The sequence below is a fragment of the Pomacea canaliculata genome, linkage group LG13, assembly GCF_003073045.1.
Source record: "Pomacea canaliculata isolate SZHN2017 linkage group LG13, ASM307304v1, whole genome shotgun sequence".
Lineage (NCBI taxonomy): Eukaryota > Metazoa > Mollusca > Gastropoda > Architaenioglossa > Ampullariidae > Pomacea > Pomacea canaliculata.
The window spans coordinates 12,667,667-12,685,614 of NC_037602.1; the positions used below are offsets into that span (position 1 = coordinate 12,667,667).

Sequence of the window (17,948 nt, forward strand, 5' to 3'; positions counted from 1 at the left end):
GTATGTGAGGGTACTGATGTCGTCACTGACTGACTGCCACACTCACTCCCTCTGTGGCATTTTAAGATCGTTGTCTGCTGCACGTCTACTTCAGTATTATAGTGTCTCCTTGAAGACGAGCTCCGCTCCAGCGTCAGCCCTCAATTTGTGAAACTCGTAATTAGATGAATACTTGGAAGACGATGAAGTCCATGACATCGCTAATAACAAGACTCGGGAAGGTTCTTGTCTGTCTGCATTCATCTGTCAGTTCATTATAGGGCTTCCAGCTAATAGAGAAGCGGCAAAGTCAAGAGCTTACTTCACATTGCTACACAGTTCCTGATATCATCGCCTCCACCAAAAAAAGATTTACCAACACCAAAAACACACACTCTCTCCCTTTCTCTCTCGCTCTCACACACACACACAGTCTCAGATTCCCGCAGGCCATATTTCCCTATTTACTGAATGGAAAGAAAACTGCGGCACGAGTCTCAACAGACTGTAGCCCCTCACCCACTTTACTGCACTATGGAGGGCACCAGGACTGCCTCGCCCGACTGGACGCCCGCACGAGAGGAAAAGTTCAAGATGACCACTCCACTCCGCTTGACAGGAGAGTGCAAGACATCAAACGCTCGGCGGGTTTTCGGATCACGATCTCGTCTTTCCGACCCTTCTAAAAGACCCGGATGGAAAAAGTCTTTTTCCAGGACATCTGCAACACATTAAATCTTCATTTAATTACATCTGAAAAAATGCAAGAAAGACATCTCAACCAAATATCGCCAGTCTTCTCACAAAACACAGGAGGACAAAAGGCAGTTTCAGCTTCGTAGCCAATTTGACAGCTGGAACGATCAGCGAGCTTTGAAAGCTTTATCTCATTATTCCTCCATCTTCTTGAGCATGAATGTCTTGGCAACACATATATTCACACATATCAGAGAAACTTATATCTGACTTTACTTTTTAATTTGCTGCTTTTGAATTTTAGTGAGTAATACACCGCGCAGAGAGAAACAGTATAGACATGGTTCTGAACAAACTGTAGAGAAAAAAACAGGAGATCGTGAGCACTTCTACTGCTCAAAATAGTTACCTGTCCTGATTTCGAAGGCGACAGACTTATTTGACTGATTTTTGGAGTAAAGAGTTAACAGACGGGGCTTGTAGAAAGCGGCGCTACGGAAGCGGAGGGAAAAATCTCCATGGCACATTCCTCCATGTCTTCCTCAGCTCTCCAGTGGAGTATGTTACAGGAACAGCGTGCGCTCCGGATGTTGCGAGCATCGGCCCGACTCAGCCCACCAGCCATGTTTCAAACCGCTTTACCGAAACGGATGTGGATCCAAAGGGCAGGCGACCAGAGGTCCGATCTGTGAAAGGTTCGTGATGTGGAGCTGCAGGAAGCTTTCTGCATAACTGTAAGTCTGTAGCTTGAAAATCTGCTTTTAAAATAAAATGCCAGAGCAGAGGTGATAAAGAGATGCCTTTCGTGACTGGAGAGAAAGTGGTCTACTGTCGGCCACTTCTGAAAGATTATTCGGAAAAGTTTCTGATCACATCAGAAGGAAATGAGGTCAAAGACTAGCAGGAGAATAAAATAAAATAAAATAAAATAAAATAAAATAAAATAAAATAAAATAAAATAAAATAAAATAAAATAAAATAAAATACAATACAATACAAAACAGGATAGACAGACAGACAGAGGTCAAAATATATCGTAATAATGAATATCAGAATCCAATGATAGAAAACGGAGCAGAGACGAAGTGGATGTGAAATTCGTTTCCTCTTCTTCATCGTCCTCTCTTACCTTAAGTGTTGTAGGGAGACAGCGGCTGGTGGCGCGACTTGAAATCTCGGTGACTTAAGGTCACGTGACGAGAAGGTCTCTGTCACACCCTCGATCCAGTGCCTGCGAGGGGTGGGGGGGGGGAGAGGGTCGTCCTCTTGTTCGGGTGACAAAGCATCTTCGAGTGTAGGTTTTCGGTGCTAGCTGGTCGACTGGCATCCTGGTCACGTGTCCAAACCACTTGACTCTCAGCTGCTGGATGTCCTGGTGGACTGCCATGGACCCCACCGTCACTCGGATTGTTTCATTTTTTTCATCATGTCCCGTCGACTCTTGTTAGCCGCCCGTCTCAAAACCATTTCACGTTGTTACTTTTCCTTTCTGGGTCTTGATTATGCCCAGGTCTGGCACTGGTATGTTAGGGTCAGTATGAGTACTGAGATCACTTAGTCGATACCAGGCAAGATAAGATGATGAATTAATAAGTTCAACACCGAAAAGATATGTGCCTGTCTTGCTTTATCTCAACAATGCCGAGCCAGGACAATAGGATGTCCCCGCTCTCTCTCTCTCTCTCACACACAAGCGCGCAAGCATGCATACACGCACACATTGAAAGAATGTAGATATGAGCACACACCACTCAGACACACATACCTACATACCTGCACTTACATAAAGAGCTCTCCCCCCCCCCTCTTCTCTCACATTCATTCATACTAACGCAGACTCTGACCTTCTTCCTTGTTCCTTGTGTTTAAACACGCAGGAGACCTTTTTCTCTGTGATTCATGCTCCTTAAGATCCCGAAAATACAAAAATCTTTCCTGCACGAAAAGTAAAATCTCCAGACATTTTTAAAAACATTTTATCTTACTTTTTCATTTCTTTCTAAGAGCATCTTGGCTTTAAGGGGATTTTTAGGATCAAAGTGGTCTCTGTGTTCGAAACTTTCTAAGATCAAGCCGCTCCCTATGCTCAAGACTTTTAAAAATCAAATTGGCCCCTGTTGAATGGGTTTTCTTTTTTAAAAAAGTAAATTGGTCCAAGTGTTGAAGGCTTTCTAATAAAATACTTTTAAGTAATCGATGCACGTGTGATGCGTGCAAGACATATCGATGGTGTTTAATTAGTCTCTTTCTTCTCTTGTCAACAGGGTGAGGTGTCACCATGATAAAGGTGGCACAACCACATGATCAGACCAACATTTAGGTGATTTCTTCTTCTCATCACAAAGTAAAGTTTCGGAGATCTTCGGTTACAAAAACTTGCATATATACATATATAGAAATTTTGTGTTTTACTTTCGATAAATGTGAAAAATACCTTTTGGTATATATACACAAAATCTTCCACTGCCACTGAAAGGGAAACGCTCTATGAGTATAACATGAGGAAGAGGAGACAGAAGCCGTTCGTGGAAGATGTTTGTTGTAAGAAATGGCGCAGCACAAACGCTGAAGACTAATGTACAATAGAGATAAATGGCGAACCAAACATCACAGATGAGTAGGAGAAATGGACGTACATCCACAGACGAGACAAAACGACAGAGGGCCGGTCCCGTCCAGCCGGCTAGATGAAGGGACATCGCTCTCAATCTTATCATCTCAAACCGTGAGTTTCATAGTCGTAAGTAAACATCAACTGTAAACTGTAAATACTGACCTGACTATTAGCAACATTCAGAAAGTAATGAGCGGAAATCACGAGTATCTCGTACAGCCACTGCAGCCCTATGCTCCTCGTGGAGTAACACGGAATAAACGTTCCGCCATCATCAGATAACAGTTTTAAACGGCGTCCTTTGATTGTCCTTTAGTTGTTGAACATCTCTATTTTGTAATGCAAAATAAAGCCGATCAAGAAAAGAGTTCGGATGAATGAATCAGAGAAGAGGACAAAGGTTGTCAAGAAAGATAAATGTGTCCTCGTGGTCGTTGGATGTTAAACTGTGGATCAACATACTTTTCGATCAAGATTTTGTAAGCCTGGCATCAAGAAGAGGAAAAGAGGCGAATATTCCATAAAATATTTATCAAATATTCAGTAAAGTTTGCAGCATAACACTAATAAGACTTGGCGGCTAATCAAGCTCTCATGCGGAATATTTCTCGGTAGTAAAGTACGTGCGAGGGCCGTGATCATTATCTCCCTTGCGGGGCTTTGAGCATCCTGATTAGAGCTTTTCCTGGGGGCAGACAACTCGCAGGATTCCAGTGACCCAGAGTTTAAATCTTCCTATCACTATGGTGAAGCTTAAAGAAGCAGGTGATCTGCGCGTTTGTCGAAAAATATTTTCCACGCTTTTGGTCCCAGAGCAAAATATATCCGTCTGAGTGACCAACTCAGTTGTTGACAGCATAGAATATGTTAGTAACTGCTCAAAACATGTTTCTGTAAATAAATAAGTGAGTGTGTGTGCTCTTATAATTTTCCTGACAGCTAACACATCGGGTATTTCATACGAATACAAAATTATTTTTATCATCGGGTTACGTTCATTTAAAAATAATAATCCTCAATATATGAGTACACAATTAAGGTTAATTTTCAAGATATAAGCTTTTCAGATATTGACATTCTCCCCTGCCACTAGGAAAGCAGAAGAAAATTGCTCTCCTGTACTGGAGAGTTCTGTTACAGCCAGTAATATGTGTAACAGTGAATGCGGCTCAGGTCCACAAATCTGTGCATGTCTTCAAGTCAAACAAAGAAACATTTCTGAGGCTGTCGACTTCAAGAAGTGACTTTTTGCCTAGAAAATGATACGGCCGATTTGAACTTTATTTAGCAGCTTCGACTGAAGTTTAAAAAAAATAACTAAAAGGTCCAAACCGAATTCCCTCAACAGACTGGTACTTAATCTTCTTCAGATGAAAATTTAATGGGCAACAATCAGGGTCATTGCTGTCTACGTTGTATTATTATTGATTCTCTGTTATTAAGTGGGCGCATTTGAGTTAATTCTTTTACATGTATTATTATAAATAAAATATAAAGAAATCACATTAAACACACTGAGAATGTGCATTTGATAAATTGTAATTTTCGGTTGTATGAAAAAAAAGTTAGATGCAACGATCTGTCATGACTGAAACTGAGCAGATCTCTTGATACTTTGTCGAAAGGATTGGAAAGAGATAAAAGAAATAGTACAGCAAAATAATATGTGATAGAAAAGCAAAAATGGACTAGGAAATGCTACAAAAAAGAGTGCGTTTCTAATGAGTTAAATTTCTTAAATTTAACATTTCAACTTTCTTTAAATTCTGAAAATTTCCGCGAACAAGAGACATTCGAAATAGTAGAGGATGGGAGGTAGCTGAGGATGGAAGAGTAGAGAAGAGAAGAAGGAAGTAGTGTTGATTCTGTGAAATTTCAAGGGACTCCTAGAAACATGTGATTTCTGAAGCAAAACCCACTGCAAATTAGAACCGTCTGCTCGTGCGGCGCAGGAGTCACGTGTCACTGTCGCAAACATGTCCGACTTTGTCTTGTCGGGGGTTCCCAATATACTCATTTCTCTCCTCCAGGTCACTGGAGGAAGGCCAGGGACTCTGGAAGCAAAAGAACTTCTGATCTCCTGTCTGCTCCGGTTTCTGATAATAAAGCAGCGCTGGTATGTCGTCTGCTAATGTCGCCATTTGTAGATGTTGTCGACAAAATTACTGTTCCTGCCATTGTTGCAGTTGATGTTACTGTTCGGCTGCTGAGTTTTGTTAAAATAATACGGAATGATGCTCTGTAAACTCAACATTTTATGGTGTTGTTTTGACAAAGAAGGGCAACTTTTAGCTTTTACAATAGCAGCTTTAATGTCCAAGTTTAGTAAGGTCTGATGAACGGAAATGGTGATTACCTACAGCGAAAGTAATATGAAGCAGCAGTTATGTACAGTGAATTTAGCAGTACATTGAATAGATGCACAGTTGAAGAGACACTGGCCAAAAAAAAAGACTGTATATGTAGACAGGATTCCCTGTAAAAAGCATTAGTCATCACCGTAGTCAGTTCAACATGTTTCTTCACATAAAGCTATCAACACATTCCCTCCCGGTGAAACTAGTAAAACCACAACAACTCTGTTGAATGCCATATACAAGGGACTGGAGGCCTGGCTGAATCCTTTCCAATCAAAATATTGGGTTGCAAGTGAATCGCTTATTACAAGTCTAAGACAGCTTCAGGCCCATTCACGAAGGCGTACTCTTTCGCAAAAGAAAACAAACTCTGATGTGTGACGAAGGTGGAGCCACTAGAAAAGAAGAGGATTAAACAATGCTGGGATAGTCTCGAAAGTTTTAGGGGTTGGAGGGATCCATTTAACAAAGAAAGGGTCAGTCGATGTTTGGAAACTGTGGTTTTACCGAAGGCCAGCGCCACCTTCATTGACAGTTTGCAATGTGTGAGAAGCAAGTACAACTTGCAGTCTACAGACAGGCACAGTGTAGGGGAAAGATGTTAACAATCTCAACGCCAGGAACAATGAAATAAGTTCATTCATATTTTCAGTGGAATTCTTCTATTTTTTCACACAGAGATCGTTTGCCCAACTTCTTCCACGGTTGCTACATGGAAAGTATAATTATTAGTTTGCAAACTCGTCCTCTGTCACGACAGTGTTATCCAGTATGTTCAGCTGTGCAACACTGCGCTCTTGTTTCAATTTAACTATACGATCTCCATATTCATTGGGACGACCCCCACTCACCCAGTCCCCAACATTGGACATTGGAAGTCAGTTCTCGCGCTCGACGTTTGAGTAACGGCACCCGACACACAGTTGGTACCCTTCTTCAGTCGGTACACACTTGTGTCCCACGCAATAATTGGAATAATAACGGATTCAATAGTGGGTAGGTGGCAGATATGGAAAGGGAGAGAGTTCGGTTGTTTTTCTGCACAATAACCAAACATCTTGTGGCCATATGTTGTTGTTTTGGTGACAGGAATGTTATGTTAGCGAACTCGCTTCGTGTGGTCTGACTACATTTATTGCCTATCACAGCACTTTTGAAAACAGAAGAATATGAAAAACTCAGAGTTTATTGTGTTTCCAATCTGTTGAGTATTGTGTACCCTAGTTTGTACACACCCTGTATTTTAGCAACATCATGATGTGCTCATTGTTTACCCCGGGGACGACAATAAGTAAACATACGCTTCAGACAACGTGGAATCTCCCTCTCACTCTCCCTCTCTCTCTCTCTCTCTCTTTCTATTCATTCCCGGTAAGAGCTCTTCGCTTGATGAATCGATCTGACTCTCTTATCAAGCACTTCGTGAGGACTCACAAAGGTCTCTATTTATTGGGATGTCTGTGAACTTCGGCAGCATATTTATCCATAATCTAATCAGATCTTCCATGTGTGGAAGCTTAAAGACATACCCGATTGGTCCGAGATTCTCTTAGGTAAAGATAATATAAATACATTCTCTAAATTTCAATGCCCGAAAAACAGAAGTTTGTTATCTAGTTTCAAAGCTGGCGATTTGTACCTATAGTTCTGAGAAATGTCGTACCTGGCGACAACACTGCCCGGGGCATCCATGCTGTAGATGTCAGCACATCATGGCAGAAGGTGGAGCTCTGCATGGAGTTCAACAGACGATCTACATCCTCTAGTAACGAAGACGAGTGTGAAGCATTGTTCTCTCCCCTTGACGGTACTACACCTTACATGTTTCAGTCTGTGGATTGTGCAGGTTCAAAACTCCAAGCACTATCTGCTCAGGCAGCAGGCGACAAAGAGCGACTTCACAAAATCACATGGTAAATCCCTGAGGATTGTGAAATTTTGCAAGCTGCAGGTGACCATTACAGTTTAGGTTTGTCCACTTAAGATTTGAACATTCAAGGAAATTGTTTTTATTTGATTTCTCAATAATCGTGTTTCACCTTTCGATTAATAAGTGATTTGAAAGGAGTATTTTGAGCGTGGTATGTGTAACCAATCGGGTAGGTCTTTAACACACCACACCACTTGTGAATGATAAAGTATGGCGACGACCACAGATTGATAACTCCTTTTCCCCTTTGATATTCCGCTTAAGAAAAATGGCTGCAAAGTGTGTTGGCTTGAAAGATTGAAGATAGGTGTACTTTTTACAGTCAGATTTTATATCATTAGGTAGAAGAATGCTTTATATAATATATTATCAAGTGCTTTCCACTCCATAGAGCCGACTAATTCTCGCCTCACTTGCTGTTTGTTTCTATGAAACGCGTTTTGTCCGGTCATTGTTATCAACACTATATAATCCCCTTTCTCTATATTCATATGCCTGGATGATATGTTTGTTTTGTTTTTGATTTTACCGAAGAGAAAACTAGAGCGTTTCAGCTTCTCCAGGCTACCGCGGTGTGGGAGGTATTCAATGAAAACATTAAGATAGCGCGGTACAAAAGTAACAATACGGAAACAGTCATACTTATTAGCTTCAAATAGTCAATTTTCGAAAGAAAACGCCTTGAAATCTGCAGCAATGGAAAAAAACCAAACTTTGTAAATGCCGGTAAAAGGCCTCAGCAATTCCTAAGCGAAGACTATACTAATGTCTAAATAAAGACTTTATGAAACGATTCCTTAGGCAAGACTTTACTAAACAGCTTTCTTGCAACAAGGCCACATGCAAAGATAAGAAAGATTATTGTTCTATAACCTTCCATAAAAAAATAAAATAGAGACATCTTCTTTGGCCATGGCATGCTGGAAGGTTCTCAGTTCCAATGATCTGCCAGGAACCAGTAACCGTTCCTCTGCTGACTATATCAACTGATCTTCACCTTGACTGACCTGTCCTCAATTCTATCCTAAATTCTGAGTTTTAAAAACCTGAAACTTTTTGTATAGTCTTTATTTTTGTCTAGATAAAACAAACTTGCTTGTCTTGACTTTGAGTAAGATGAGTGTCTATTTTCACAGGAAGTGTATCAGTAAAATTGATTCTTAATGACAATGTCATGCCGTAATGAAAGTCAAACACCCCGAACAACCTTCGATGAACAGCTTCTCAGCCTCGTCACCGAAATAGAAAACAGATCAAGTTCCTTGAGTAATTGATATGAGGATCCACGAGCACAGGAAGGAGGAGTTACTTGTCTTTGCAAGGATATCATTTGACCTTTTGCTGAAAATATCTGCTGACCTCAAGCCCTAGCTTTCCGATTCTTTTTGATCAGAAGCATGCGACCGAGATAGAAAAAAGTACACTGTAATGGGATTTAACTCGATCTCATGAACTCCTGCTGTTTCTTGAAACGACCTCAAAAATGCTCGTCGCGTATGAAGTCCTATTCATGGCATTTTCTGAATACCTTTGTCCTTCTTTTTCGAAATTTAAAATAAAGAGAAAGACAGCTCTACTCAAAAAAGGCAATATTAAAAAAGACACATTTCTTCATACAGCTGAAAAAAAAAAAACGGACAAAGAAACAAGAAACGTATTGGTTAATTAATCATTTTGTGCATTTTTCAGGAAGTGGATAAGATAGTTGACATCCTTTTTGGACCTGGAGTGATCATTATTAATATGTGAAGCTTTGAAGACACGAGAGACATTCTAAGTAGTCACGATGCTAATTACTTTTGTGTTCGAAGACCGCATGTCTTGACAGCCAGCAATGTGTCGTAAACTACCCAACAGTCTTTACTAGCATTTACACCAATCAACCGACGTACAGACAAACATGAACATAATTCATCCCGACAGTTTACAGCTGTTTGTTTATCCATCCAGACCACGCCGCCATGGCAGCGAGGAAGTCTTCTAAGTTTTGTCCTCACTCAGAGGGCAAGAGAGTACTTTAGCAGTGCCATCAACTGGCCTGTCACACCTCGTTAGGACAGTCTCCCAGCCACCCTCTAAAGTGCAAAAGAGGGCGGCCTCTTCTCAAGTGCCGATATTTTTCTCAAACACCTCGGACGGCTGTCGCCACTGACCCACCTCTGGCTGACGATGGCGTGACGTCATGAAGCAACAAAAGTGAGCTGTTCGATTTTCACTGGCAGCTTTGTTCCAGATGCCGGGACACTGGAGCAGTCCTCAGATGCTCTGAAAGTGTTGGAGGACGGAGACACAGTTGTGAAAGGTTCTGTCGCGAGCTGAATGAAGTCTCGCCGCTGTCTGAAATTGTGGGCTTTAGTCGTTAGTACTCCTTCTGCATCTCTTTGACCTCATTTTATGAAAGTTTTCTCTTCAAAGAGACATTGAACCAACTAAGCACGTCAGATTATCAGACGAGAGAAACAGTCGATCGGTGTGTTCGAACCCTGCTGTGATGTATATTGAATGATGCGGTCCCGAGTCTACTTTCTCAAGTTCAATGCTCCTTGCAATGCAAGCATAGACTTCGCAATTTCTGTCTCATCATTTGTAAATGCCAGTTGGCTGAAGAAACAGTGACCAGGCCGACCCACCGGCTGTGGTTCACTTGGAGACGGGATGGGCACTTGGAATTATCTAAACCCAGATTTAGAACTTAGATATTCGTCACAAAAAAAGGACATCATGCACAAAGTACACAAGAATGGTGGACCCCGGCAGCTGCCACGCTTACTCACCCCAACGACAGGGACGACTGACTCACTAAAGAAACACTGAGTTAAATTATCTAAGTCACAAAACAAGAACTTTAATCATAGTAACATTGTACACTGCGGTTGGTAACTGTCAAACATTGCACACCACAATTAAATCAACCTTTCTTTAACGACATCAACGCCGGATTTTTTTTTCACCGGCGCAGACAGTCCGCTTCAAACTTGTTGACGAACAGAGTCTTAGAGTTACACTAAACTCAGATTTTGAAATGCCATGTAGTCTGATCGTTTCGAAATATTTGCAAGGCTGCATCCACACAAGTCGGTGTAATGAAGCGTCTCTTCAAGCAACTTAAGCCCTCGTCTGCGTTTGCGTTTTCCTTCACGTCTGAATTATAGCAATAGTCTTTCTTGCCGGATGCCAGTGACGCCCCCTTCCTCCAGAGAGTTAACAACTCCGCTGCCTGTCCTGTTTGCCAAGTCAGCAAGTCTGCTCACGAACTTCGTACTTTCCTGCCCTCTTCACTGGCTTCCCTTCCTGCTGCCCGCAACCAAATCTCGTGCGATTTGCTGTAATTCGGTCCCGTAGCACTCGTTGACGTCTGATCTGTGATTTCTTGCTGCAGTCGCTGACATCTTAACTACGGTTGTTTCAGTAGTCGCTGAGATCTGACCCGCGGTATCTTGCAACACCCCTTTGAGGTCTGACTGCCGGAAAGTCCACTCCCATTGTCTGGTGAGAGCCATCCTCATAATTCTCCAAGTTGAAATGGAGCACTGGGACAGCAATCAGGTCCATGTTCATCACCCTACCCTGCCACCTGGAATAACTCCATCCTTTCTCTGTTCACCAGTCAAACATTTTTGGCCGTAGTCCCCGGATTCAGTGTACCCGTAGTCATGAAGCCCTGGGGTAACATGTGGAGCATAAAGAACGGTGTGCAGACCCCGCAGGTATGGTTGTACCCCTGGAACCGTAGTTATAGATCGGAGGCAAAGATGCCCTGGGCTAAAGAAACATGACTTTAGGGCATGACTTTGCGGCTTTAGGGCATCACATTCTAAATACGAAAGCAAGACGCTTTTTTTCAACTTCACCATTTGAAATTGGGTAAACAACTTACTCTCGCTGATAACTACACTCTCTATTGGTGTTCATGTCCAGCTCCCCTCGCCCACACGTCCTGGACTTCTATTCCTGGACATCGGCAATCAATCCGTTAGGACAGTGCCTTGTTTGGGTAGAAAACCATGTGTTTAGTTACCCCGACTGTCCGATGAACTGCTTAAAAGGGAAAGCTGTCTAGCCGATGGTCGTAGTGTGAATAAAGGGTTGTGTTACACTTTTTTGTGGCTGAGGATGTCAAAGAATGAGATGTGAAACTTAACCTTTAAAAAAAAATCAAACAAAGCAAGAAAGATAAATTGTAAGTGAAATTTATTAAATCTGATTAAATGATACTACGCTAGCAATTATTAGGTGACAAAGCTTAATTTATTTCATTGAGAAACAAGTGACCAGAGAAAAAAAAATTAAAAGGCACAATGTCAATGGCAAAAACTTTTTGATGGCGTCTGCTTTTCTAAGATTCAATTGAAAGTCGTATTTACCGGACAGTTCTGTACCATCTTGTCTGTGCAATTTGTTTGTAAAGTCAAAAAATGTTCTTTTGCTCTGGTTCAACTAAACTAACCACAGTCACCGCCATATTTAACCGGCGTGGTGGAAATTCTTGGAACGGTTCTGAAAAAAATTGTCTCGTGAAACATTGAGTGAAAACTTCGTGAGTCCATAAGCGAATGTTTGTCTGTATGATGAACCTATCAGTCTTAACTGCAATTGTGTGGATGTGTGATATGAGATGTGTGATGGGATCTGTTACTCTAGTTTATTCGCTTTTCTATTGCTGTGATTTTTGTTGTTGTTGTTGTTGTTGTTGTTGTTGTTTCTTTTTTCACATTTTGTTATGATGTCCATGTCTTGTATGTAGTTGTTTTTCCCGTTTCTTTTTACAAGTTTTATTGGTGTTTAATGCTTTGATTTCTTGTTTACTATAGACTGATTAGTCGTGTGCGTGGTTGCTTAGCTGGCTGGCTGGCTGGCTGGCTGCTTAGATGGTTTGTTTTTGTCCTACTGCTTGTTTACTTTCTTCTGTTTCCGGTTGGCTGGTTGCTCAAACTTTTCCAACAGTGCGCTCTAAGAACCATAATGGCAGCTGTTTTATTATTACTGTTTTATTGCTACACTTATTTTTGCTAGTTTGTTTGTTTTTTGTTGTTGGTTTTTTTTGTTTTTTTTTTTGTTTGGTTGGGTTTTTTGTTACGTTTTCTACAAACGTTTTTACTCCTAAAAAAACCAAACTGTTGTAGTTTCATGTCACGTAGTTGAATTTCTTGGACGTTTTGAATAGCTGTCGACACGCGAGGTAACGAAAAAAAAAACTCCGCTTTTGTCGATGCAAAACAAAAAATAAATCACACAACTCGTGATGTCACCTAGTTTTGTCAGTGTCAAAAAAGAAAACCACGTGATATACTAGACGGTTTAGTTCAGTTTATTCCTTGTTGCTCCTTGAGGAGCATAGGGCCGCAGATAGACGGCTTAGATGCTTGAAAATATCCAGCAGTTAAGCGATTCTCGCTTGTCTTGTTTTACTCGATAGAATTGTGAGAGCGAGGCTGGGGCCCGTGCTGGCTGGGTGACGTCTGCGAGCGAGAGAGCGAGGCGGGCCACGAGCATCTCGTGAGATCGATATCCACCCTCCGCCACTGGGTCTCACGGCGTCCACTGCTTTCATTTAGCCGTACACCAGCCCTTTACCTGCTCAATGAAGTCTGGCGCTGCCCTAACTCTTCTTTCCAGCAGAAAATTACAAGTTGATTGTCTGTGAGGATTCACGCATCTTTTTTTCTGAACTGCTTCCTTCAATTTTTTTATACCTTTCAAGATCCATTTTAATGAGTTTGGAGAGAAAGGAAGTATGAAGTTTCATTTGCTAAATTTTCAACAGCTGTGGTCGAGATTAGAGTCCGATTAGGGCAAGAGAATGCATACTTGGGTGAATCTTTAAAAGCGTTCTTCTCGCGCTGCAAGGCGGGACAAAGTGCGCGGTGTGCTCGAGAAAAAACTTTTGTGACAAAAACGCTTCTGGGATGACTTCACGCTTTCTTGAATAATCTCCTTGTGCTCCTGGGTGAGCAAAGTTGACGATTCAGTTTTCCAAGCTTGCTTCCATCTTGACAACACTGTGAGGGATGCTGCGTCCGTCTCTAGCTGTTGGTCTCTTGTCTGCGCGACGCACAGGACGACAGACAAACCCGGAGGAGATTCCGGACAGAAACGTAATCCGAAGTCGGTTGTATGCTGCTGCATCCCTTCATTGCACAGAAAGATCCATGCTTGTAAGAAAGTAGGTGGAAAGTGACTCAGAGCTCCTTTCTGCTTCCATCCACTCCTCATCCTCATCACCTGAAAGCCTGCGCACACGAGAAAAGTGTAAACAGACAAGTCTTCACAGTGGCAGCCGGCGTCTGAGTGGTAGGTTCATTTCCCTATTATGACATCCCACTGTTCTTAAGTACTTTGTAAGTTTTCAATAACAGTCATCGTCTTGTAGAAAATATTACGAGATCTGTAAACAGATCTGTAGCCATGATGTTATCAAATATCAATGAGAAAATCCGCAAATGACTGGCTTTATTATTATTTTTGTTATTATTGTCGTAGCTGTAAAAATTAACTTTGAAGTCTTTGTTATTCTTCTATTTCATGTTGATAAGTAACAATGATGTGACGAAAATGATGGAGGAGTTATTACGGAGTGTCGGATTTGTACAGGAAGCCTCGATAAAAAGTCAACGGTACAGACACATGTTCAAACGTCACGTGATATTTGTACACAAACACTTCTAATGAACACATGGTCTCGGCACTGCCTCTGGCTGAAGCACTCACTAGATACACCTAAACCCATACAACACTCAGGTCTGTGTCTTCTAATCTCTTCTGTGCATGGGATCTTTACAAGCGTGTATCCGTAGACCAGAAGATGGTTATTCTATTGGAGAAATAATACAGTCGGACCTCGATAAGTCGAACTCAAAAGGGACCCAAAACAAAATTCGGCTTACGGAGTTTTCGAGTTAGAGAAAATGGCGTAATAGGCGCTGGTATATGGCCGGGAACTAACAATTAATTCGATATAGGGAGGTTTTCGACTTAGGGAAGGTCGACTTATCGAAGTCCGACTGTATCTTGATTTGTCCACTTACCAGAAAGAAAATTATCTACTAGATCTCTAAGCTGGTCTGTATACCAAAGAATTCTCTGAACTTTTTTACCTGGGTTTACAACGCTTCTCACTTGAAAATTAAATGATGACAGTTTTATTTTAGTGAAGGAGGTTATGGAGGGCAAAGATTCAAACGTGAGATGTACAAAGCTGTGAGTTGTGACTGTAGGGAACAGCTGTTCCAAACACAAGACATGGCACCCACTTTGTGAAATACAAGGCGACAATCTTTTTCCCAAGCTAGTTCTATCCCAAAAAGAGCTCCTCAAAAAAGCCGATTTTAAAAGGATTTATAACGGTCACGTGTTATTGCAGACATGTTTAGTAGGAAACGTGAAACTGGGTGGTTTAACGGAACCGCATGTAGTGATGGCTGACAGAAAAAAATACGACATCCCGCACTCGAGAATGATGACAGACCGGAACATAGACAGAAACCGTTACATCCTTGAAGATGATGACGTGAGCAGAAGAAATACAACCTCGAAGGACAGAAGTGAAAGTAAAAGCTTTGCAAAACTGTGCCGGAGCCGATGAAGGGTCTTCCTCTCGACAAATATTCTAAATATTCTAACAAATTTTTATTTTAAATGGCTTAGGTCATCAAGCTTCTATTTCTAGCAGAGGAAAGTTCTGTCGTCAAGCTTTCAATGACCACAACAAATAATACTTTAATTACATTAAATGATTCCCTCGCTAAACTAAAAAAAATATTTTGTCTTTCAGAAAAAGCTGGCCGTAGTGTTTCTTTCAATAATTATTTAATATTTTCCAAATGCAAAAAAACCCTTTCATCTTGCTCTGTGACTTGACGATCAAAGAGGTTGAGCTTCTCGTCCACTCATTGAATTACAAATGATGTAGCAAGTCGGCGAGGAGGGTCATCCGTCACAGCAATAACTGCTGCAGGCGACTTCCGGGCGTGCAGCGGATGGTTAACATGACGGCGTCATAAGCGGCGAGGATCGCGTCGTAAGCGGCCCAACTTCTCCGCTTGTCTCCTGTGCCGGAAGTCCTAGCTGTGTGCACGCATGCGCAAGAGATAGAGAGAAAAAAAAGGGGGAGAGAAGGACGGCAGAAGTAAAACTGTGCTAACGAAGGTTCTAGAGGGAGAGCAGAAAACTTTTCCTGACAGATATAAAGGAATTTGTCCAGCATCGAACTCATTTGCCTTCTTTTTGCCGGCGTCGTTTCTCGCTGGCACAAGGTGAAGGTTGTGGCAGACTGTCGATGTTGTTGTTGGTTGAGAAGCAGGACCAGTGCGGGCGAAACGAAATGGCCGAAATTGGGGAAGGGCATGAGCTACTTTCTTGTATAGCCCTGTATGAGTAAACCGACATTTGGTAAACAATTTAGTTTAAGAATTTTAGACTTCATGCTTATCGAGTGTTTCATTCCAAGAAGCCAAACAATGTAGCAGCCTCTGTGCATCATTTATTTTGTCTAAACTTACAAATTTATTTTCATAACAACGAATGTTTCGTCTTTGCACTGTGTATTGGTGATAGCTGAGAAAGGAACAATGTGGAATCAAGACTGGTCATTCCATTAGCACATGCACTAAAGGCACAGCCTCGTCTTCTCCACAATACTCACGACGAGAGCACAGACACAATGTCACCACAGAATTCAGAATGTTCAATGTTCCGTGTGTCGCCTATTATTACAACAACCTGCTAACTATATGTTCTGTAACTATAATGCTCTCCTACATTCATATCCCATTACTCCTGCATAATACGCATATCTTAATAAACGGAATCCAAGACATGTGCCGGAAGTTCTCTCATAAATAAAGCAAATTGCTGAAACACAACTGTCTTGATTGCTTTTACACGGTACTATACGATATCAACATAAGGTGGGTGGGCGAGCAAGGGATCGGTCGGGTGGGAAAGGGAAAACTTTTGTCGAAATGATGTTAAGCCGCGACATCATAAGTGACAGTGACCTGTTGTATCAGTCGTTATCTGTCGTTATCTGTGTTTTCTGTACTTGTAACCTTCTCCTGGCAAGAAGACTTTGCCTGCTAATGTGCTCGCTCCTTGGTATCTCCCTGGTGAAATCATTAAAGGTGGATAACGAGGCAGAAATGCTTCAGTCCTCAACGCTATCTATGAAGGCTGTTACCAAACTTCTGCCATAGCTGCTGCTGTAACCTCTGCTATACCCATCGCCACCATGATTGCCCCTACCTTGCTCATTCTTTGCTGTTTTCATCATGTGAATGTAAGGCACCGAGCTCGGCTGTGGCAGAAGCCTGTGATAATTGAAATCTTTATCTTCTGCAACTCCTCGGCTGCAGACAGACCAACCGCAAATGGAGATGGATGCTTCGAGCTGAGAGAGGTCTACCTGAGTTATCACCCCCTCGAGAGATATTTACGAGAACAGGCGGAGAGAAGTGAGTCATGATAAGCGTCTGGGAAGTTAGTGCAAGAGTTACCCCGCTTGACTGAGACATACTGACGTAAGCAAGATTTAAAGGTTTGGTTGAGTGCAACTTTTTTTTTTTTTTTTACCATTGTGTACACCACATTTTTCCCCAAATTCCGGATGGATACCCTCTTCTTATTTCGATATAAATTTATATGCTCAACCATTTTGCAAACAGGAGAACATGAAAACCTAAACAGCAGTGTCACGTGACTGGTTCGTCACCTACTCAATGTGTCTAGACATATCCACAGGGTAAGCAGTCCTGCCTGATATATTGGGGCGAGTGTTTTGACTGAATGAAGTCGATGGTCACTACGATACACGTTTGTCCACGGGAAGGAAAAACGTTTGTGCCATGGACAGAAGACAGAAGCACTCACAGGACAGATGACCTCTGCTTGAGAAGATTGCCTGCTGCCCTGAACAAACAGTTATGTTATCTGTGTCCACTCGCCTTCTGCAGGATTTTTTAACCATCACAAGCAGCCTGCTTGTGGCTTCCCGTTAGACAAAATAAAGCTTAAAACTGAATGTGGAAAGCAAAATGAGTTGCTGACAGAAACTACTTCAAGTCTAGACAAAAAAAACAACAACAATTTTCTAAAAAAATTTAATGTACTGCGAAACACGTTGTGTCTTATCTGTTGCACACGCGCATGGACACACGCAAACACACACACAGAAAAAATGTTGTGAGACCTCTTTGTTGAGCATGAAAAGTTGACAGCATCCTACTTTAATTGAAAACATTTAACATCAACATCAAGTTGCGTGTTTTACATTTAGAAAAAAATAGACGAGGAACGAAATATAATGGCAATGATCATTGCTGCCAAGGGTCACAGAGTAAAATATTGCATTAGTTGTGCTTATTGAACACCAATCCTG

General features: G+C 41.7%; 1 protein-coding gene and 1 long non-coding RNA gene across 3 annotated transcripts in view; one reads left to right on the forward strand and one right to left on the reverse strand.

Moving 5' to 3' along the window:
• Nucleotides 1-428: 428 nt before the first annotated feature.
• Nucleotides 429-1,215, reverse strand: LOC112554645. Its single transcript, XR_003097275.1, has 2 exons — nucleotides 1,085-1,215; nucleotides 429-700 (listed from the first exon to the last, which is right to left on the reverse strand). It is a non-coding gene; the product is annotated as an uncharacterized LOC112554645 (long non-coding RNA).
• Nucleotides 1,216-3,222: 2,007 nt separating this feature from the next.
• Nucleotides 3,223-17,948, forward strand: part of LOC112554644 (opsin, ultraviolet-sensitive-like) — a 38,750-nt gene continuing 24,024 nt past the window's right edge. The window contains exon 1 of one of the 2 annotated variants that reach the window (XM_025222572.1): nucleotides 3,223-3,400. In XM_025222572.1, the coding sequence (XP_025078357.1) occupies nucleotides 3,363-3,400 (38 nt within the window). In that variant the 5' untranslated portion in view covers nucleotides 3,223-3,362. Of the gene's footprint in view, nucleotides 3,401-12,921; nucleotides 13,868-17,948 lie in introns of those variants that run through there. The other variant, XM_025222574.1, reaches the window with a different exon arrangement.